The sequence below is a fragment of the Melopsittacus undulatus genome, chromosome Z (genome assembly GCF_012275295.1).
Source record: "Melopsittacus undulatus isolate bMelUnd1 chromosome Z, bMelUnd1.mat.Z, whole genome shotgun sequence".
Taxonomy (NCBI): Eukaryota; Metazoa; Chordata; class Aves; order Psittaciformes; family Psittaculidae; genus Melopsittacus; species Melopsittacus undulatus.
This window is the reverse complement of record NC_047557.1, coordinates 58,319,756-58,343,568: the sequence shown is the minus strand read 5'-3', so window position 1 is coordinate 58,343,568 and position 23,813 is coordinate 58,319,756. Positions and strand designations below refer to the sequence as shown.

General features: G+C 43.2%; 1 protein-coding gene and 1 long non-coding RNA gene across 4 annotated transcripts in view; one reads left to right on the top strand and one right to left on the bottom strand.

Annotated features, from left to right (window-relative positions):
• The window catches only part of MOB3B (MOB kinase activator 3B), a 99,401-nt gene extending 80,720 nt beyond the window's left edge, over nt 1-18,681 (top strand). The window contains exon 4 of the mRNA XM_031054245.2: nt 15,896-18,681. Coding sequence (XP_030910105.1) covers nt 15,896-15,925 — 30 coding nt within the window. The 3' untranslated portion in view covers nt 15,926-18,681. The remainder of the gene's footprint in view (nt 1-15,895) is intronic.
• The window catches only part of LOC115947432 (uncharacterized), a 29,375-nt gene continuing 16,473 nt past the window's right edge, over nt 10,912-23,813 (bottom strand). The window contains exons 4-8 of one of the 3 annotated variants that reach the window (XR_004081354.2): nt 18,115-20,144; nt 17,798-17,985; nt 17,002-17,086; nt 12,699-12,956; nt 10,912-11,973 (exon numbers count right to left, since the gene is read on the bottom strand). This is a non-coding gene — a long non-coding RNA (uncharacterized lncRNA). Of the gene's footprint in view, nt 11,974-12,698; nt 12,957-17,001; nt 17,087-17,797; nt 20,145-23,813 lie in introns of all 3 variants that reach the window. The other 2 variants (XR_004081356.2, XR_004081355.2) reach the window with 2 other exon arrangements.

Genomic DNA, 23,813 nt, shown 5'->3' with positions numbered 1-23,813 from the left:
TGCAGTACTGCTTTCAGCTCTGGGACCACCAACAGAAGAGCTATGTGGACCTGTTGGAGCGAGGCCAGAGGAGTCCACAGACATGATCCAAGGGCTGGAGCCTGAAGACAGGCCGAGAGAACTGAGGCTGTTCAGCCTGGAGAAGGCTCAGGGGAGCCTTCTTAGAGCAGCCTTTCAGTACCTAACAGGGGCCTACAGGAAATATAGGGAGGGACTTTTTACAAGGTCGCGTAGGGATAGAACAAGGGGAATGGCTTTAAGCTGTCAGAGGGTAAATTTAGATTTAGATGTAGGGAAGGAATTCTTCACTATGAGAGTGGTGAGGAAGTAGATGATCTTTAATGTCCCTTACAATGCAAACCATTCTATGATTCTAGATATCTGTGCAAATTCACAGAGGGCCTGAGAATTTATGCACACTTACATATTCAATATGTACCCTGAAACTCATGATTTAATAAAAAATATAGGTGGCAAACCCAAGTATATTTCAAGTCTCCATGACCACACGGTTACAGAAATGTGGGCAGGTCAAGTATTTATACTGTGCCAGTGAGCAATGGGAAGTTATGCACAAGGAGGACCCTGCCAAATAGGAAGAAATTATTCACGTGGTTTGAGTATATCTGCTTCTCTGAAAGCTACTAGGATTCATCAAATGGACAAATATTTGCCAGATATACCAGTATATACCAGTTTTGAACAAGTTTTTTTGTTCAACCAAGGTAGTGTCCTCTTATGGAGCAAAGATGAACTTTTGTGCTCTTACAGAAATACCAAGAATATATTGCAAACCAGTCAGATCCCAAACAGATCCCTACATAACTTTGTAACATATAGTGAAATTTCCCTCAGAGGACAGGGTAAAAGACAGAATAATGTTGCCATCTGCTTTACTCATTTTCCACTTTTTTTTTTGTAAGTCACATCCTGTTAAAATGTTGATCTCTCAGAAGTAATTTTTTATTAACATTTTATTTATGAGAACAGAAAGTAATAATTATGCTTGAATGAAGTAAAATAAAGGATATTACTTACAAGTGCTCTTCTGATAGCTGTTGAAATGCTGATTTCATTTAGATGCAGAGACAGTCAGCCACAGTAGCAAGTGGATAGCATTGGGGCTGGAAGTGGTGCAGTCAGTGGAGCTCAGTGTACAAAAATGGTGAAGCTGGTAATTGCCTCCATGAGGATGGAGTTCATCTGCAGGGTAAGCAAAGACAGTAAGATTTTCTTGCCTTATTCTCCATAATTCTCAGTGTAAAAAGCTTCTTTTGGCTTTAGAGCATGATTTGCTTCTGATAATATTTTCATCCAGTATTTGGAGCTGTTTGAAAACAACCATCTGAATGCGGTGGAAGTTCCTTGTGTCTATAGAAAGCTGTCTTTCTGAATGAAATTTCTACTGCTTGTCCAGGCAGCCTACTAAGTAAAGAGATGAGTGTCTTATACATTAACCTAATCCTTAAACTTTGTTCAGTTGTTTGGGTTTCTTTTTTTTCCCCCTAGAAAGTGTTTTTATATATTATTTGCTAAAACCTATTATGGTCTGGGTGACAGAAGATTTTAAAGATAAATGTGTTCAGGAAATTACACGTTGGGGTTTGTGTAATGACCATAATTCTACCTTCCTATATTCTAAGATTCAGAGAGTCATTGATGCCCTGATGACACTGACATGAATTTGAGGTACTTTCTTCCAGATCTTTTCATAAAATTCAAAGAAAAATTTATCCCTGCAGTCACAGGTGGTACATTTGTGTGTTTTGCACCAACACTGGTGTTAATACGGGATGTTGGTTTGTGTGCTGCTGTAGGGTGCTCTGACCCTATGGTTGTGTTAATTGACAGGATTGTAGGCAAGCTCAGCAGAACAACAAAAAACAACTGTACATGGGGAGAGGGAAAACTATCTTTATACTTACAGCCAGAATGTCAGAAGTGCTGCCGTAAGCGTGGCACTGATTGTGAAAACACAGTGCTTCCATTTCCAAGCCAGTATCTTACATAATCTATTTTTTAAAAAAATCACTCAACGTATAGTTGCACAATCATTTTAAGCTATGATGAATGCAGTCTAAAACTGGAAGCGGCAATCCTGCCCTTCATTGCTGCTAACTTGATAGCCCTGTCAACTTCCTTCAGAACTAGCCTTTGTGTTATCAGATCCAGGGATGGATCAGCTGGCCACCAGCTCAGCCAAAACTGGTGGTTATCACAGAACTGTAGAATCACAGAATGGTTTGGGTTGAAATTGAAATTTAAAGGTCGCCTAGTCCACCCCCCCACAATGAATATCTTCAGCTTGATCAGGTCCAACCTGACCTTGAATGTTTCCAGGGATGGGCACCTAGCACCTCTGTGGTCAACCTGTGACAGTGTTTCACTGCACTGACTGTAAATTATTTTTTTTCCTTATATCCAGCCTGAATCTCCCCTCTTTTAGTTTTAAACCATTACCTCTCATCCTGTCAACACAGCCCTGCTAAAAAGTCTGTCCTCATCTTATAAGCCCTCTTCAGGTACTGAGAGGCCACAATAAGTCACTCTTAGAGTGACTTAGAAGGGCCTTAGAACAACCCCAGAACCCTGGCAGAAGTGGACCTGCTCTGCTTGTAGTCGCTCCTTTAGACACAGATGGTTGGCCACTTTGGGAACAAGATTATTGAGCCAGATGGACCTTCTGTCTGATGGAGTACTGTTGTTCTCAGGCTTTCGTGTTTCAGTCTGTTTTCTGAAGGGAAACAGCTCCAGCATTTCTAGAAATGAACATGAGGAAATAAAACCAAATTCATAGGGAACTGAACAGGTATTGCTGACACTGCTAAGAATAGGAGCACAGAATGACTTTCCTACTGACAATTTTCTGTGTCTTCAACTCATCAGTGTTTTTGGAGCGGTTCTGTAAGGTGCTCTGGATTAACTGTTCTGCTGTCTTGTGCTTTGACACAGTTACCTGTCTTTTGTGGGTGCATAAGTACAAATGTCTGTTGCTGGTGAGGAGTACCACAGAGATCTTGTTTCAGAGTTTAGCCAGTGAATTAAAATTATAGCCTGTTGATTAAAAGGGGTTCTCCAAATTAATCCGCAATTCACAGTTTGCAATAAACAATACTACATTTGAACTTCAAAGAGATTATTGAAACAAGATAAAAAAGGCCAGAATAACGGAAACTTTAGACTAAGTTGTTGCTCTGTGCTAGTTCAGTGTCTGTGGGGAGTAGCTGGCTTAGTTACAGCAACAAGGAGAAAAAAAACAGAATAGAAAAGAGCAATTGTGATTGCAAAACCACAGAAAATTACAGGGGCATTCCAGGTCAGGTGTGATATAAAAAAGGGATTTGAGACTATTTGCTTTATAATGGATATGTGTTTCTCCTGCTCTACTCACATGGGAGCTTCCTGCTCATGGGCTTGCCCGTGTTTAAATTCCAAGATGAGTCAGAGCCAAAATTGCTCCTTAATAACCACGTGATGCCTTACTCTGTCTGTTCTAGTAACTGGTAGATAATGTGAATCAGAGTTGCAGTTTATGCCCCAACAAGGCAAAACTGCAGAGAATATGCTGTAAGTGGAATCAGAAAGTGGCAAAACCACTAAGAATTTAATCCAAGATGACTTTCCATCTGTAATTTGTATGGGTCCGTTTACATTAGTTCTTTTATTGATTAGCAAAACAGGTCCTTGCTGATGATCTGTGCTCTGTGTGGAAAGCACATTAACAGAAAGAGGAGACTGGAAAGAACTTTTTCACCAGCATTGCAGTTTAGATATATCCTGTGTTTCTGTGAATGATGTAGATCAGCTGCCCTTACTAGACTGAAACCAGGAAGCAATGCACTGATTGTTGTCAGTCTTTGCAAATAACAAACTCCTTAAAAAAAAAAAAGCAAAATTTCCTATAGCTCAAAACAACTTGAAATTTTGGAAAACTGTTCAAAAAAATAGCTATAATTTCCTTTCTGTAACACTTAACAACTTAATCCAGCAGCCTAACTAGCATCAGAAGGCAACTGTGAAGACATTATTGAGAACAAGTTTCAAGAAAGCTATTTTACCTAACAATAAATGTATGTTTTCTTAATTTGAACAGTACTTGTTGAGTAACTATTGGTTTTCTTGAGTGTTGGATTAGGCTGTTATTAGCTTTTCTAAATCCACACAAACTAGAAAACTGAGAAACAGCAAATCAAGTTTTTTGTTTGCCAAAGGAAAAAAATGAACTCAGCAGTTTTGTAAAAAAAAAAGGGAAGGAAAGATGTAATTATTGTCCCACTTAAATAGATCTGTTAGTGTATAAAAATAGCTATGTAAAATACCTACTATATATAACAAAACTGTAGCTCGTAACAGAGAACTAGCATGTCTCCTGATAAATTTTCTGCAAAATTTTATGCTATAGCATTGCTGTTTGCTTATTCACTCTGTGTGACCTCGGTGCCAAAAGCAGCACATTTAAAGTCCATTTGGTAAGGTAAGATACATAAGACAAAAACATGCAGAAAATGAAAGTACCTCCTTGGAATATTCTGCCTTTAAGCAAGTCTGCCATCCAAATGCATGTTCTGTGTATCTACTTAGATATAACACTACTGACAGGTGCATTTTGCAGCACAATTTCCTGATCCTCTTCTGACTTGTGGTTAGTCAATAAAGTGCCTTTGTCATCAGTGATAAGGGATTACGTTTGTAGACAGGAGTATTATCCTGCAAACATCGCTATACCAATTCAGGAGTAATCAGTTGGGACTATTATCAGGCCATCCATAGCCTCAAAGTAACTACCATGAAGCCAAAAAAATCATAGAAGAAATTCATTTGGTCCTGTGTATGATGACAATTGAGACTCACTCATGCAGAAAACATCCTGAAACCTAATGAAATAACCAAATGATCAATCAGCGGCCATTCTTAGTCACTTGCTGAGGGGGGTGGCTTGAGAAAGGACGCCTGTGGCACCGGAGTGGAGCCAGGGGAGATCAGTGTCCAGAAGCCTCACCACAGAGCAACAAGAGCCACTGAGGAGGGAGCCTCAAGTCCTTGACAGGACTTGCAAAGACTTCAGCTACCTCGAGGAGGTGACTCACCAGGGGCGGAGACAGGAGGAGTGGCACCAAGTGTGAGTGGTTAAAAATCTACCCAGGGAGCGCGGCGAACAGAGCAGGCAAACAGAGCGGGTCGAGGCAGTTTGCACGGCAGTTCACGCAGGCAGGCGAGCGGGATGGTGAGCACTCGCCGTATGACCAGGGTCCGGTCTGAGAGCTCTGTTCTGGCTGCCCCAGTGGTGGCCAGTGTAGGCACCCAGACAGAGCCGGTAAGTGGGGAGGTTGCGGTGCAGAGCTTGGAGTGTAGAGAGTGCCTGCACTGGTCTTGTGAGGGAAAGGTGCAGAATGGGCAGGGCTGCGCTCACTGCTCCCTGATGGAGGTCCTCCTCCAGAAGGTGGCTGAGCTATGGCATGCTGTCAGTAAGCTGCAAGATGTCAGGGAAGCTGAGAGGAAGCAGGACTGCTTGCTCCAGGACCAAACAGCACAGGGGCCTCAAGATTCCCCTCTAACTCATGGAAGAAAGAAGGAGGCTGTTGATCAGGGAAGCTGGGAATTAGTAACAAAAAAAAAAACAACCAAAGGAGGAAGAGAGCAATTAAAAGCCAGGGGCTTCCTCCTAAATCTGCTGTACACACCCAGAACCGCTTTGCTGTCCTGCAGGGGGCTGATGAGGAAATGCACTTGCATCAGAAACAGTCGGCTGGTGCACTGGTACAGAAGATCTCTACTGGTGCCGCCAGGAAAAAGCGGCGGGTTGTAGTAGTAGGGGACTGTGCCTTGAAAGGGACAGAAGCGCTCATCTGTTGGCCTGATCCAGTCACAAGGGAGGTGTGTTGCCTACCTGGGGCACTGATCAGGGATGTTGCGGAGAGGCTGCCTGCTCTAGTAAGTCCCACGGACTATTACTCGCTTCTAGTGATACATGTGGGTGCTAGGGATATAGACAGTAGTAGCCTGAGGAGTATAAAGAAGGACTACAGAGCTCTGGGAGAGGTGGTCAGGGGTTCTGGAGCTCAGATAGTCTTTTTGACAATTCTCCAAGACACAGGGGAGGACCTTCCAAAGGCAAGGAGGATTGGACAGGTTAATAAATGGTTAAAAGGGTGGTGTCATAGTCAAGGGTTTGGGTATCTTGGACATGGGGCCCACATTTGTAGGCCAGGCCTACTGGGGTCTGGTGGACCTGCTCTGATAAAGAAAGGGAAGAGTGGCTTTGCTGGGAGGCTTGCCAGACTTGTCAAGGATGCTTTAAACTAGTTGTGTTGGTGGAGGGGAGCATCATTCCATCCCAACACACCCAGTCAGTTGCCAGCACCTATAATGAATACTCTGGGCAATGTAGTAATATTCTAGCCGCTCCAGCCACTGAGCTGGCTTCATTTGGAGCTCAGATCAGATGCCTCTATACAAATGCCCGTAGCATGGGGAATAAACAAGAGGAATTAGAGATGTGGGCACATCTACGGGGCTATGATATAACAGGCATCACAGAAACGTGGTGGGATGGCTCCTTTGACTGAAGTGCTGGAATGGAAGGTTACAGGCTTTTTAGAAAAGACAGGCCCGGTAGGAGGGGAGGGGGAGTTGCCCTTTGTGTTAGGGATAGGCTGGAGAGTATGGAACTCTGTCTGGGGACAGGTGATCAGTTAACAGAAAGTTTGTGGGTCAGGGTTAAGGGGAAATCGGTGATGGGACACATTACTGTGGGGATACGTTACAGACCACCTGATCAAGAGGAACCTGTGGATGAAGAACTTTACAGACAAATAGGAAAAGCCTCATGCTCACAGGCCCTTGTTCTCATGGGGGACTTCAACCACCCTGACATCTGTTGGGGCGACGGTATGGCCCGGCACAAGCAATCCAAGAGGTTTCTCCATTGTGTGGAAGACAACTTCCTTCTGCAAGCAATAAAGGAGCCGACGAGGAGAGGTGCCCTGCTTGACCTCGTGCTCACCAACAGGGAAGGGCTCGTTGGAAATGTGACTCTCCAGGGAAGTCTTGGATGCAGTGATCACAAGATGGTCGAATTTGAGGTCCTCAAGACAGTGAGAAGAGCGTGCAGTAAGCTCACTGCCCTGGACTTCAAGAGAGCAGACTTTGGGCTCTTCAGGAACCTGCTTAGCAAGGTTCCATGGGATATAGCCCTTGAGGGCAAGGGGGCCCAAGACTCTTGGTTAATATTCAAGGATCACCTGCTACAAGCTCAGGAGTGTTGCATCCCAACTAGAAGGAAGTGCAGCAGGAGGACCAGGAGACCTCCTTGGATGGATAAGGAGCTGCTGAGAAAAAATTCACAGGAAAAAAGAGGCTTATAAAAGGTGGAAGCAAGGACAGGTGGCCTGGGATGAATACAGGGATGTTGTCTGGGTAGTCAGGGACCAAGTTAGGAAAGCTAAAGCCCAATTGGTGCTAAACTTGGCAAGGGATGTTAAAGATAATAGGAAGGGATTTTATAGGTATGTAGCGGCTAAAAAACAGACTAAAGGCAATGTAGGCCCCCTCCGGAAATTTTCAGGAGAACTGGCTACACAGGACTTGGAGAAGGCTGATGTTCTGAATGGCTTCTTTGCCTCGGTCTTCACTAGCAAAGGCTCTGACCGCAGCACCCGAGTCTTGGAAGGCGGATGCAGGGACTGTGAAAACTTAGACCTTGGGCCCACTGTACATGAGGATCTGGTTCGAGACCATCTTAAGAACCTGAATGTACACAAGTCCATGGGACCTGATGAAATCCATCCACAGGTCCTGAAGGAGCTGGCGAATGAAGTTGCAAAGCCACTGGCCATCATATTTGAAGAATCATGGCAGACAGGTGAAGTTCCTGATGACTGGAAAAAGGGAAATATAACCCCCATTTTCAAGAAGGAGAAAATGGATGACCAGGGGAATTACAGACCAGTCAGTCTCACCTCTGTGCCTGGCAAAGTCTGGGAGCAGATTCTCCTGGAAGGCATGCTAAGGCACATGAAAAACAACAAGGTGCTTGGTGACAGCCAGCATGGCTTCACTAAGGGGAAAATCCTGCCTGACCAATTTGGTGGCCTTCTATGACTGGGCTACAAAAGTGATGGACAGGGGTAGAGCAGTTGACGTCATCTACCTGGACTTGTGCAAAGCGTTCGACACTGTCCCACATGACATCCTTGTCTCTAAATTGGAGTGTTATCAATTTGATAGGTAGACCACTCGGTGGATAAAGAACTGGCTGGATGGTCGCACTCAAAGACTTGTGGTCAATGGTTCAATGTCCGTCTGGAGAACAGTAACTAGTGGTGTCCCTCAGGGATCGGTGTTGGGACCGGTCTTGCTTGATATCTTTGTTGCTGACATGGACAATGGAATTGAGTGTGCCCTCAGCAAGTTTGCTGATGACACCAAGCTGTGTGGTTCTGTTGATACGCTGGAGGGAAGGAATGCCATTCAGAGGCACCTTGACACACTTGTGAGATGAGCTGATGCCAACCTCATGAAGTTTAACCATGACAAGTGCAAGGTCCTACACCTGGGTGGGAGCAATCCCAGGCACAGCTACAGGTTGGGCAAAAAGGAAATTCATGGTAGTCCTGCGGAGAAGGACTTGGGGGTGTTAGTCAATGAGAAAATGAACATGATCCAGCAGTGTGCACTCACAGCCCAGAAAGCCAACTGTATCCTGGGCTGCATCAAAAGAAGCGTGACCAGCAGGTCAAAGGAGGTGATCCTGCCCCTCTACTCTGCTCTCGTGAGACCTCACTTGGAGGATTGTGTTCAGTTCTGGTGTCCTCAACATAAAAAGGACATGGTACTGTTAGAACAAGTCCAGAGCAGGGCCTTGAGGATGATCAGGGGACTGGAGCACCTCCCATATGAAGACAGGCTGAGAAATTTGGGGCTGTTCAGCTTGGAGAAGGCTGCGTGGAGACCTGTCGTGCTTTAAACCAAGTCCCCCAACTCCCAGAGAGTTAGGAAGGAAAATCCAAAGAATGTAGCCCCCACGGATTGAGATAAGAACGGTTTAATAGCTAAGGCATAACACAGTCATAATGATACAGCCAATAACAAGCGAAAAGAATACAACACCCCACCAGCCACCGACCCATAACTCACTCCACCCTGCCCGGCTGAGCACCGTGTGCTCCTTCATCAATTTTCCTCCAGAGCTCTACCCCTCCTGCTCTCTCTCTCCCAGTATTCATCCTGGGCATCACGTGCTATGGTATGGAATACCTCATTGGCTAGCCTGGGTCAGGTGTCCTGTCTCTCCTTCCTCCCGGCCTCCCCTCCTCCCCGGCAGAACACGTGCCTTGAACAAAAGGCACTTGAACAAAAACAAAGGCCTTGAACAAAAACACCCTCAAAACATGATCACTATCAAGCAACTATTCCCAGCCCAGAAGTCAAAACACAGCACTGCACCAGCTACAAGAAGGAGAAAAATGACTGCCACGGCTGAACCCATGACAAGACCTCATAGCAGCCTTCCAGTATCTGAAGGGGGCCTACAGGGATGCTGGGGAGGGACTATTCATTAGGGACTGCAGTGGTAGGACAAGGGGTAATGGGTTGAAACTTAAACAGCAGAGGTGTAGACTGGATATAAGGAAGAAATTCTTTACTGTTAGGGTGGTGAGGTACTGGAATGGGTTGCCCAGGGAGGTGGTGAATGCTCCATCCCTGGCAGTGTTCAAGACCAGGTTGGAAGAAGCCTTGGGTGATATGGTTTAGTGTGAGGTGTCCCGGCCCATTCCAGGGGGGTTGGAACTGGATGATCTTGAGGTCCTTTCCAGTCCTAACTATTCTATGATTCTGTGTCCACTAGACAGAAATTGCCAGTCTTTTGGATTTTTTCTGTCAGTATACGGAGACAGGGGTAACTAAAGAAGTCAAGGAATTTTTTTTTATGTAACTTTGGAGAAAACAGTTTCTAAGTGAAGATGCAGGGCGTGTTTCTAACTAAAAATGCTAGAAGAAAGGAGTTTTGCAAATGGCTTTGCTTTTACAAATCTGGCTTCAGCCTTCCTATCCTGGTCAGTTAATGTCTGGGTACAGATTAGTTGCCCAGCAGAGAACTTCAACCTCATGATCTGTAGTATTCCATAGTGAACAGCATCTTTTGTGACCAGGATGCAAAGAGCTTTGTCCACATGATAATTGTTTGTCGACTGCTGAAATCTTTGTGAAGAAAAACAGAAAAAAAGTTTCAGAAGTCACAGCCATTTGTGCTTTGAAGAACAGTATGTAAAATGTTCTTTTAATCCTTTTGCTTCTTCATCTGCTTATTCTGTGTTTCTGATCTGAACAAAAAGGCTGTGAACTGGCTCCTTACTGAGCTAGTATGAGCCTCTCTGCATATATATGAGATTCCCCTTGGGTGTAGCTTGATTTTTTTGCCTGTGAGAGTAGGGAGGAGAAAGGTATGTCCCAGTGATGCTTGTGTTTGATCCAGCAGAGCCTTCTAATCATAGAATAACAGAGTGGTTTGTGTTGGAAGGGACCCTAAACATCATCCAGTTCCACCCCCCTGCCATGGGCAGAGACACCTTCCACTAGACTAGGTTGCTCCAAGCTCTGTCCAGCCTGGCCTTAACCACTGCCAGGGATGGGGCAGCCTTCTCTGGGCAACCTGTGTCAGGGCCTCACCACACTCATACTATAGAACTTTTTCCTAATGCTAAATTTAAATCCCTCTTCTGACAGCTTATAGACATTCCCCCTTGTCCTATTCCTACATGCCCATGTAAAAAGTCACTCTCCAGATTTCTTGTAGACCCCTTTAGGCACTGGAACCTGCTCTAAGGTTTCCACTGAGACTTTTCTTCTCCAGGCTGAACAATTCAGGAATGCACGTGCTGGCTCATGTTGAACTTCTTGTCAGCCAGCACCTCCAAGTCCTTCTCTGCAGGGCTGCTCTCTGTATCAAGGTCTCTCCGGATTCCATCCCTTACCTCCAGAATTCACTGCACTGACAGCTTGGTGTCATTGGCAAACTTGCTGATGGTGCACTCAGTCGTGAACCACACAAATCAGAAGCATTATGTATTACCTTCCTGCCAAATATGTATTTATTCACAGGACTGTTACACAGTTAAGTTCCTTAACCATAAGAATATGGTTAAGACTGAGCAATGTTGGGTTTTTTGGGGGTTGCAGTGATTGAAGACATGAGTATGTGACAGGATACATGTGGAAGGTTGTTTTCTCTAAGTAAGTTAGTTGGGACAAGTGAATTAGGCATGGTATCTGTTGCTGGCATCTACTTGTTATCAGCTTCTCAGTCAGGTTTTCCAAGGTGCTGGGCACCTCTGTGCAGGGGATCCCTGCCTGTCAAGAACCAACGCGTTTCCTCTAGCCACTGCTCTGCTGAGACACTTGTATTCACATCTTTCACCCTCACCTTGTTTAAAACAGTTGGCAAAGGGCTAAAACAGGCTGTTGTCAGATCATCCTTAGGCTTGCCAACTGGCAGTAGCAGGAGGTGGTAAGCCCTGTGCAGCTGTGGTTTGAGGTTTCCCATCAGCTTTTGCACAGGACAGACTCCAGACCCCTCGCTTCCATTAGATACTGATAAATAGGTGGTACCTGTTTTTTTATAATTTGCGTTTTCCAACTCCATATTTGACTCATGCAAGCATAGAAACACTATTTTCTTAGAAGAATGTAAGTCTTTATTTGGGAGCTCATTATTTATCCTGTTAAAAAGATTTCTTCATCTACTCATGCATGCTGTAAGATGTCAGGTTTTTCCCATTCTTTTCTGGCAGAAAAGACATGCTGAGGAGTGGAAATTGGTACAGATTTATGTGCTGAATATATCTGACACACATGTTAAAACAGTAGGGAGGGGAGAGAACCAGATATCCATCAGAGATAAAGATTGATTGCCCTCTTAAGACTTGTGTGTTGCTTTTCTCCCTTCTTCTTGGGAATTATGTTGGTTGGTACTCCCTGAAAATACAGAGGAAGGAATCCTTCTGTGAAATCATAGGTAATAACAAACCAGATGGATTTCTGGTGCTTACAAAGTGGTTTGTTAGTGTAAACTCCAGCAAATGAGGCAGTACTTTAAAGGACTTGACAAAGAATGACGCATGTTTCTCTTTAAGCTACTTAGAAGTCAGTCCTGTGTTAAATTCTTCTCAGTGGCTGGTCTTTAGCCATACTCAACACACAGATAAGATCAAGAATTTATTTTCTGCTTTGTATTTTGGGTTTAAAAAACAGCATTTACTTCTGCCTTCATTTTTTTAGTCAATTGTGTAATCCAAAATTGAAAGCAGGGGCAAGTCTGAATGCAACAATACAGAATAATGCTGTGGAATTTCTTGTGTTGTCAAGAGGAAGCACATCTGGTATCAAAAGTTCTGGTGTGGAGAGTTTCTCTTAATGGTGTTTTGTATGTTTAGTCAGCACAGAAAGACTTTGAAAGTTTTAAATATCTCTAAAAATGTTTGTCTCTGCCTGTGTCTCTGTGTCTTGATTCTCTAACTTCTCTATGTAGCCTGTATATTATATTTAATCTCCAGCTGCGGCTGGGTACTTTAAACCAAGGAGTCAGCATTACCAGTCTTCCTGCCTTCCCAGAAGAGTCAGGCAACAGCGAGTTGTCATTTCCCATGTTTGGGAATTACCCTTGTGTGCTTTTAATTGATAGTTATTACTCAAGAACATACCTTTACACCTTGCCAAATTCAGTGAAGTTTCAGAGAAGCACAGAGTCGGGATGATTCCTGAAACACTGAAGAAGACTTGGCTTTTGAGTTTGTGTCATAGGCAGTGCTCACTTAATGGCTGTATACCACCAAAATAAATAAGGAGTCAGATCTTTGATGAGGTTTGAGGGGGACTTCTCCACTGAGTTAAGCAGAGTGGAGCTATGTATCAAGTTCCTTTGGGCTCATCAGAATCAGTGAGGGATTTTCCATCAGGCTCTGTAAAGAGAAGGTGATTAGTTTGTAAAGACGCATCCCAGGAGTATTTGGCAAGTAGGAGACATTTGCTCTGTTAAAAGCTGAGCAGTAAGCCCTGCAGCACACCACATGCCTTGATGGATGCTGTGGGTATGACCTTTCCTCTCATTCTCACCAGCATTTTAAGTCAGCTTTTTCTTTGCCTCCTTCATAATTTTATCTGTCTCTTGGAGAAACCATTTCCTATTTGTTTTTCTCCCCTATTGTAACAAACAACTGGAAGTAGATCACTGTTGCAACACATGTACCAGGTCACTGTTATAAGGATCATGTGGGTTTTGTTTGCTTGCTTGTTTGGTTGTTGTTTGTTTAAAAAAAGCACATCCATTTCATTGTCATGGCTGAAATCAGTAAGAGCTTAAGCAAATATATGCAGGAATGCAATGTGGCTGTATGTCTGTACTTTTGTGTCCTTCATTTAGCAACAATAATATAGGTCAACACAGAGAAAGTTTCTAAGTTGGAGGTGGTGTTTTGTAAGTTTTAACATTATTCTGACTTTACAACTCTGGTGAGCATTTCCAAAGCCAAGCAGGTGTTGAAACAGAAGGCTAGTAGAAGCAGGGAGAAGACTGCAGGGCCACTTGCCAGAAACATTCTTCTGACAGGATGGGTGGAATAGGATGCAGTGAATGTAAGGGACTGTGAATATAACTGTACAGCCAAGCAAAAACCCAGACATGAAGGGAGGGAGAGGCTTTGGGAGAATTTGTATTACTGTAAAAAAATAAATTCTGACTCTACAGAAAAGTTAGGAATGGCATGGTAGGCCTGTGCTTCATAACTCTCGAGCAGTGAAGCATTCACAGCTGCATATGGCTGAAACACATGGCAAACTGATTTAAAGCCATCTAGTTACGTCTTAGGCATAAATTACCTAGGCTTTTATTCTTTCCTTTGCCGAGACACACTTATGAATGCCTAAACTCCTGTCTCTGATGCCATTTTTTTCTTTGAGGCAAGAACAGAGACCCATTTTGCCTGTTGAATGTGTTGCTTATGATGTTTTATTATTCTGTCAGGAAGCAGTTTGCCTCCCACTGCTCCTGAAGGAGGATGGCCAAGTTTACAACAACTCCAGTAGTGTCCACATTACCCTCTTTACTGCTTTTCTAACAGGATAAGATGCTATTGTCTTCAAGTATCTGTTCAGCAGCAGGTGGAGAAAGAAGTGAATCATAGAATCATAGAATAGTTAAGTGGTGGTGTTTTACCTCACAGATCAGCTGTGGTTATTGATAGTATAATATGGACATGCAGGTGGCTGCAAAGATTAATGATGCTTCAAGCAGCATTAGTGCCTAGTTAATCTTCAGATATGGGAGATAAAGGAATAATTTAAAACTGGGAAGAAATCACAGACTTTGGCAACAAGTGCTCTTTTCCTGAGCATATTTCATCTCCATTCTACTAGCAGCAGATTTTTGCAGAGGAAGGCACTGAAGAGCCTCCACAAGGCATGCGTCCCTGTAGCCAGTACAAAAACTTAGCAGCACAAGCCTGGGCAGCACACACAGAGGCAGTTCAGAGTGCAGATGCTGGGGAGTGGCCAGGGTAGTGACAGGGCATCCTCAGATGGGAAAATCAGCTTTGGAAACAGTGTCAGGCCCTCTCAGTAATGCTTCTGCTGGTGTCAAACCACACCAGGGCTTGTGGAACTGACCTGCCCTCCCCAGGAAGAGCTTCCTGTCAAACTGAGTGCTGCTGGGTCTTTCCAACTTCTAGGTGAATACTTTGGTCAGACCTAGTTATCATGGTGTTTATGTGTTTGTAAATTGTATTTTGATCTTTACTTCCTATTATAGTTGCTCTTTATGATCCTTCGAAGAAAGTAGAGAGAGAGGCATTTTGTATCTGCTTATGTATAAAACATTAGGAAGCTGTCCAGCAGTGTGCTGAATTATATCAAGTTATGCTTCTGGTGTTTGTTGCTCTGAAGGAATAAGTGATGGAAGACAGTTTATGATTCTACAAGAAATGAAAACTAAAGCTCTGGAAGGGGAAAAAAGTCCTACAGTTCTGCATGGGAGAACAGAGATAGTTACAAGACTGTCAGAAAGCTGTTTGAATTAGATATTAGTGATCTTATGACAAACTATTGGAGCCAGCTAAGATGATTTTCAGAAACTTCTCATAACTTGGTAAATCTAAATAGATCTCCAAGGAAAGTGCTGGATGGTCTGGAGACAATACAAAAGAGGACCTAAATAGAAAACCTGCACAACTATGGTGACTCTTATATGTGGCAGCCTTCAGCCTTAGCAGCAAACAGCACACATTTCTGTCATGTATGGGGATGCCTATTCTTTCCAGAAAAATCTGATGACAAATATGGAGAGTTTCATAGAATGGGGTATTTACCAGAGAGTTTATATCAAAGTGCCCTTAAATCAGATTAGAAAAAAAAGCCTGTATGGATCCCAAACCCCATTTCCTAATGGACTCTGTGAATGCTCCAAGATCCCATGCTACAGCTCTGGTCAAGTCTTCAAGAAGATTTGTGTCCATGTGCCCTTTGTGTCCACCTGTAGGCAGAAGTAACTAGTTGGAGAATGTATCTCCCTGTTTCCTGTTGGCCACAGCTTCAGTGACAATGATTGAAATCCTTTTCCTTACATTAAATTAAAAGTTTTGCTTTTGCAGGTGAAAAATTTCTTTCTTGTGGCATGCAGCACCATTTACCTTGGAAATTAGTAGGGAATTAAAGCTGATAAAAATGTCAAAATGGTCCATGCTTATTGACAGTTATGTTCATTGTCCTTGAATGTGACAGAGGGGACAGAACCACAGTGGTACATAGAACCAAGAACAGAGATGCAGAAATATTAACTAGGAAGGTGTGTGTGCACACTTTACAATAAATGTTGTTTGCTTTTTAATCTCCCCCTCTTGTTTTACAGAAAGAGATGACAACCAGGATGTGTCACTAAAAAGCTACCCACTGAAGAAAAGCAAAGTCCAGTTTCCTTCTTACTGCAGAGTTCAAGAATGTGACAGCCCTTGTGGACTGAGCCTGCTAGTTAATCCATGAAAGCACAAAAGATGGGAACCACAGTTAATTTCACGAATGCTTTCCACCACTTTCAGTGTTCTTAGCCCTGCATATGCTGCTAGGAACCTCATCTGAGCAACATGGATTATTGAGAAAAAGAAGAATCTATTTCCTATTAGGTCTAGCTTTTCCATTAGGGATAGGAACCTCTTCAGCCACAAATGATGGCATACTGTACTCCTGCTGCTAAAGCTTTACTGAAATTCAGGTCAGGTCCCTGGGCTGACCTCCCGATTAGTCGTTTAGAAACGAAACTGTATTGTTAGCTGCAATGTTGTTTTCTTTTTCTTTTGTTTCTTGGTATGTGCTTTGGTTCCCAAGTGCAGCAGAATATTAAGACAATCTGGAATTAATGTGGAATCACAGAAGATGCCTAGCCTTTATTGCCCCCTCCCCCCACCCTCACCAGGCCACCCAAGGCATGGCCATTGTTCCCAAATGCCAGCGAGCCGTGTGCTTCCAGGAACACAGCCGTGTTCTTCAGCTATCAGGCAGTTTGTGCTTCATTGTGACTCTGAACTGAGTGACAGGGGACAGTTTCTGATCTCAATTACACGAGCAGAAATCCAGATACAGCTCTGAAATGTTGAAATCTATTCTTTGCATTCATTCTGTGACTGACAGCAAATCTGCTCAGTATCTTTGCTGTACTCAGCATTTTCCTGAAGTACCTGATGAAGTACAGCGATGTGATTTGGTATCCTCCTGTCCTCTTAGAAAAAGGATCTCTCTCATTCACCTTAAAGTTTTATCTTTTCAGGGAAAAATAAACTTAATTTTAGTTACTGTTTTTAAATATAGTTACTTCTTGGAAGGAAGATAGAGTGAAGACCTGTAAACTAAAAGTTAGAGCAGGAGAGACTAAGTGAAGGTCTCTGTTGCATCTGAACAGTGTCTAGCAGTGTGGCTTGCTTTCCACACAGAATTTTTTTGCAATACTCAGGCCAACTTAACTAATTCACGTATGTACAGCCTGGAAGCATACATTGTAGTAAATCAAGTCTTCTATGCCAAATACACCATGATAAGAGGCTTTCTTCTAAAAAACAAAAAAGAAGAAAAAAAGAATATTGAAGCAATATTTCACAGAGAGATCACAAGAGACATACAGCTGAGTACATGGAGTCAAGTGGAACACACTTGTATATTTTGTGCCTTCTAATGAATTTTGCACGCTTGTGTTATTGTGAAAGATTATTCCTTCCTGAGTAAGTGCTGAACTCTGTTGCTGCCTTCTTCTCAAGTGAGTTATGTATGTTTACATCTTCTGAGACAGTATCAGAAGCAAATCTCACAGATTGTGCAGTGACTGGAACATTTAAAATGAAGGGGTAGCATGCACTAAAGAGTAACAGCAGTTTCAAGCTCACATTGTGATAAGTTCTGATTTGCTTGCCTGCTTGCTTAAATTGGGGCTTGTAAATGTTAGTGATTGTCCTTTCCACAACAAAGGGCTTTTGTTTGTGAACATTCAGTGTAGCTAGGGTGAAGGCTTTTCTACATCTTTAAATTATGCAAGCAGCATTATCCTTTGCTTTCAAGGGGATGTACTGAAGTGTTCCTACCTCCTTTGGTGGTCTTTGTGATCAGGTTAATTCTTTGGGGATTGGAATGTGCACACAGGTAACTTCTGGCCTGCTGGCACTTTTGCAGGATATAACTAGCTTGTGGAATTCATTGCCACAGCTGCTGCCAAGCTTAGTTGCCTGATTTTAAAAATGAGAAATGTTATGTCCATGGAAGAACGTACATGGTACATGTGGATGACAGCTGCATGGAATTACAACATCAACTGCATGCAAAAAGGTTTCTTGCACCCATCCAAAGTGCCTGGGCTGTTGCAGTGTTGGTGATGGAGCTGTAGCTGGTGCTACAGCTCTTGAATTTCAGTGTGGTCAGTTGCCATCTGCTGTTCTTGTGGTTGGGAATACTGCAGTGCTGTATTTTAAAGATTAACACAAACATGCAAATGTGTGAAATTTTGTTCATAAAGATCAAAGTCACTACATAAATTGAAAATTATGGTATTATATACATAAAATACCTTCATTTTATTATGCTACTTACCACATGCTGTTTTGAGTCTATTCACTGTAGCTGTCTGAAGATGAAGTAGAATTTGTTCCCAGTTACTTTGGATTGTATTTTAATAACCTTGTCGTGAATGTATTGATCTTGTGAATGCAAAAAAAAATTATCTGTTGGAGTATTTTCCTTCTTCTGAAACTGATTGTCATAAACTCTTGTGTTTCCTTTTCTAGTACAGCACACTGTATCAGGTGAAGGAGGGAAATGCGGAGTTTATGCTAGAGGATTTGTGTTTGACCTGGCCAAAATTCCTGTAGTTAGGAAAGCCTGTTACAACCCAGGAGCTGAATCAGCCACAAAGAAATGCAAAACCTACTTGTTCTGGTTGTTTATTCCACTGTGAAGAACAGTGAGGTTGCTAGGTGATGAAATAAATTTCCTCTGAATGGTAGAGTTTGGCCTTTGGCTAAATACATCTCCAAACAGGTGCGCTTGCTTCCACGGCAGAGGTGTTCAGCCAGAGCCAGCCCATTTCATGCTGTGAGCCATTTCTCTTTTCCTGTGCCTGGTATGTGATATGCAAATAAAAATAACGTCTGGAACGTGGCATCACTACGTAAAAGTGTATTTCCCTTCCCACAGAGGACAGAGGTGCAGCATCCTACTGGATCTCATGCTCAAGGATTCCAGCTGCATCAGTAATCAGCTCTGGGCCACACCTGGACAGTATTTTTTTTTGGTTGTTAATTGCAGGTCCTGATTTATGTGATTCCTCAGGATATGTAATGAGAACTGACTTTAAACATAATTGTGTGCAGAGGTACCGTTTTCACCTACTGAGAAAAACTTTCTACCTGATCTTACCAATTATGTATGTCCCTAATCACTCCAGCATTCCATAATGTTTTTGGACTGCAAGAGGAAGACATTGTTTGGATTTGTTCTTTTGGTTTGGGTTGGGTTTATTCACCTTTCTACTCTTTCAATCAGGTCTTGGTTTTCTGGCCTAAAAAACAATTATTTTACTCTTGTACTTACCTTGAGATAGGCTATAAGTGTTAAGCTTCAAGGCACTATAAGTGGGATCGCTTCAGCTGACTGAGACCACAGCTTTACTTCAGAGTGTGAAGGGTTCCTGTGATACCAAATTGCCTTCAGTGGTTAAAGACTTAATAGCTTTCATTGATTGTCTTGGTAATAAGGCATTTTGTAGTGAACTTCTGCTTTGTATCAACATAGACTAGTGACACAGTAGTGATAAATGTGACATGAAACTTATCTTAATGTCACCTCCCTTTCAGTGTTAGGAAGGATGGAGTTCCAGGGTCTATCAAAGGGGCTTTTTTTACTGATACTCAGCAGTAAAATTGGTATTTTCCATAAGATTTGAGAGCAGTCTGATACTTACAAAAACAGTTTTCTCCAAAACCTCGAGCAGTAAGCAGCAAAATGTGCACCAGACAAGGTACTTGACTCTCCTGGCCAATGGATTCATTAAGAACAAGGTAGGAAAACAGGAGGAGAGCAGTTGATATGTAACTCTGTGGGGACCTATGGAAAACTGCTCAAGATGTGCATAAACCTAAGGGGTAAATAAACACTGTACCAGTGATCATGTGTGAAATAATTCCTGGAACAATGTGGAAAGGACACAGAAAACAGTACCCTTTGTAGTCAGCTGCTATTACCAAGGTGCTATTCACAATAGACTAGGAGGGTCTTTCAGCACCTTTGTACTTTGGGTTTAATAAATTATACATCCTGGAGCCTTCTTACAAAAAGTGGTTCCTTTTTTTACGTTTTCACCATGTTCTTCAGGTTTCTCACATTTTCAGGGAATGGGGTCTCAGAGGTGGCCTTCTGCCTTTTAATCTTCTTTTTGCTTCCCCAAGGACAATGTTGTTACAGAACGCAGCTTTCTCACCTCTTTGTGCCTCCAGAAAGGATACCTCTCACCTGTGCCTTCCGAAGAGAGACCAGCAAGGGTTGGGTTTGCATTGTGTCTTCAGAAAAGCAGAAGCAGAGAGCAGGAGGTACCTGCCAGCCCAGCAAAACAGGATGCACTGTGTCTAAAAAAGATACATGCTTGCTATTACATAACATGCTTTAACTGCTTTAGAGAGGGGATAACACTAGGGGATGTGGTATAGACAAGTGGTCAGTTTATAGACATTTTTTCCTATGTATTGGAAGAAATTAAATACTTTCTTAAATAATTATGAAGAATATTCCAAGGGCAGATAAGCCAAATCAGTAGTAAGAACCTGGTAGTTGTATACATTTAAATCTGAAATTATCAAACTTGATTTTTCATGTATTTCAAGCTCAGTAGAGAGTGGTTTGTGTTTTTCAAGGTTTAGCCAAATAAGTTTGAGCTATTAAAGTAGTTGTTTCTTTTCTGCTTTAATAAGTTTTCCTGTTCAAAAAACAGATATAATGTAGAGCTATAATAATATCCTCCCAGGAAAAAAATAAATACTTGTCCAGTCTCATACATGTGCGTGCTTTATGTGTGTGCACATATGCATATATATGTTTGGGTGGGGATATGCATGTCGAAGTCTGTGTGCGTATGTACAGTGTGTGCATATGTACACTCCTTGCTCTCCCTCACAGAATACACTTTTTCATTTTGATAGTTTTTAGTGGGGATAAGTCTTTCTAAGAATAAAGCAGTTTGATTCCTTTTCCATGATTCTCTAATATATCAGTGCTGTTTGGAATGTCAGGTGTGTCTTAGGCTCTTTTAGTTCTGTTTTAACTGAATGATGGTTCAGCTGTATGGGAAGAGAAACTGATGCTAACTGTTGTAGTCATGAAAAGAAAACTACTTTTCAAATCAGTCTTAGTAAATTAAGCAATGAAATGCAAATATGAATAAAAGACACTTAACCTTGCAGAAGTGAAGTTGTTTGGGGTCTAACTCTTCAACAAGAAAAACACTTATGGTTTTCATACCACGGGGTGGAATTTCCTGGCAGGCTCACAGGATTTAGAACCATCACTGGCAATGCATCAGTTTCCTCACAGGCCTCCTGGCACCGATGTGGCAGCAAGAAAAATAAACCAACAATCATGCTAATGTAAACTGACCATCTTTTCACAGACACCAGTGGGATTGGACTAACCATGCACATAGCCTTTCTCTAGCTAAGCTAAAGACCCTGCCAGGTTTTCCCTGACAGTTTTTCAAACTTAGGTAGCACCATGTTCTTCAGCTAATTCCTGATGGGAAACTCCAAGACAGGAAGGACATATAAATAGCACCAAGCGAGTTCAGGGCAAAGTTTCATATCCTAAAACTGAAGAGCCTGAGTTAGAATTTGGCTGTGGCAGAAGGAAACAGTTGGTCCAATAGGGCAACGGAAAGTGTCTCCAGCATACGGACTTATAGCTCTCTCATATGGACTGTTCTCTTTGTCCTTTGGCTTGATTCCTAAAACATGCATAATCATATGTGTATATGCATTATTATATATATAGCTACTATACACTGAGTATGAGTTGAGTTATGGAGCTTGAGGGGAGCAGGAGCATAGGGGTTAAGAATGGCTGGCAGCTGTGTAGAAACAGCACTCAGGAGAAGAAGAGCTGATGCTTGACCTGTGTGTCTCTCTGATGGTGGGGAGGAACTGAAGATTGTTGGTGCTAAGACTAATAGAGTAACTGGAAAAGTTGCTGAGGGAAGCTGGGCAATTTGGCACAGCTGAAAGAAACCCAATGGCAAGAGAGATGTGAGGTTTCTGAGGGTAGTGTGTGCATATATGAATGTGCCACCATTCAGAGGGCCCTCAATAGTTGGAGAAGGCCAACCAGAACCTCATGAAGTTTAATAACGGGAAATGCAAAGTCCTGCACTCGGAGGAACAGCTCTAGGCATCAGCAAGTGCAGGGGCCATACAGCTGGGCAGAGAGGGCTGTGGTGGACACCGAGCTGACCATGACCCAGCAATGTGCCCTCATGGCAAGCAAGGCCAGAGGCCTTTGGCACTGAATTAGGAGGAGTGTCACCAGCAGGTCAGGGGCTGAGGCCTAGTGAGATGCATGGAGCGCTGTGTCCAGTCCTGGCTCACCAGTGCAGGGCATAGGGAGCAAGTGCAGAAAAGGGCCATGAGGATAATGAATGGGCTGGAGCATCTTACACAAGTAGAGACTGAAGGAGATGGGACTGTTCTGCCTGAAGAGGGCTCATGGGGAATGCAATCCATATGTGTAGGTTTCTGATGAGGTAAATGCAGAAGACAGACTCTTCTATGTAGTAACCAATTGCAGAAAGGATGGACAAATGTTAAGGAAGACCTTTTTCTCTGTGAGGGTGGTTGGACGCAGTACCAGGTTGCCCAGTGAGGTTGTGGAATCTCCACCCTTGGAGACACTGAAAGACCCAGTTGGACACAACCCTGAGCTACCTGTTCAAAGTCACCTTGCTCTGCACGAGGGTTTGCACTAGCAACCTCCAGCAGTCCCTCCAGCCCTGTGGTGTGCTGACCCTGCAGTTACAGCAGCGGGTACAGGTTCTTCAGCAGTGGTGAGGTCCTTCAATCTGTCAGTTTCCCTGTCTAGGCCAGAAGAGACCTGTGCTGCCAGGGGAAAGAGCTGCAGTACATTCTTCCCTCCCTGCTTTGCTGCATGCCCACCTCTTTTTCCCTAGCTGAATCCATAAAGCTGAACATAAAGCAGAGGCACATCCGAGGGCAGCCAAAGAGTGAAGCAGCAGGGGAGTAGTGAGACTGGCTATTTCATGCCATGCACCTTGCTACGCTGCATCATTGCCACTACAGCTGGGATGATGACTGCATGCTGCTGCACTATATGACAGTGAAGCAGGATTCAGCCTTCTTTTTCTGTTCCATTCTGCTCTTCACAGTCCTCTGCATTGAATACAAGTGAAGCAAACCCAACAGGTGACACTGAAAAATGAAGAGACCTGTCTGATAAGTAATTCTGACATGCACCATATGGACCTCATGATTTGAGCCCTTGGGTTGTGTTTAATATGTTGCAGCAATTAGAGCAATTCAAGTAGATTGTCTGGCCATCTGAAGGTATCACCACCTGATGCGTGCATTTGGGTAAGTGGGGCCATTTTGGCACCAGTAGTAGCAGAATGAAAGCTACGCGTTACTCTCACCCCTAAAAGAGACACTGTAGGTAGTTACTAACCATACACAAATCAAAATAACACAAGGGGTAGTTAGGAGGGGAGGTGGCATCTCATTGCATAAACAGTAAACCAAGCCCCTCTCCTGCTGAAAGCCAGTTTATATCATATTCTAGCAGTCAAACAATAAAAAAAAAACCCACAGCAACAAAAAACCAAAACCAGGCCATTCTAAAATTTGACATTTATACGGCAGGAGTCCTAAAGAACTGCAAAATCTTGCCAGGCTTGTCAGCTCTGCAAATCAGGACACTTATTTTAGTTCAGTGTTAAGAACCTGTCACGTTACTTGCTGTCTTAAAATGGGCAACTTCCATCAGCTTGCAGTACCTGTAGCTGTCACTGCTGCTCAGCAAGAGGCTGACTTCTAACCAGTGGCATAACTCTCACCAAACGAGGGAAGCAGTCTACTGAGCACACTCACATTCATGTGGATGGAGCAATGAAACTGCTGTGTGTGTGGCTGGGATCACACTGAGCACAGCTGCATCCCTCACTGCTGGTAGTCTCTGGCTCAGCGGTGCTATCATTTTGGACGTATCATTGAATAGTTTGTTTTCTACCCAGTGGCATCCAT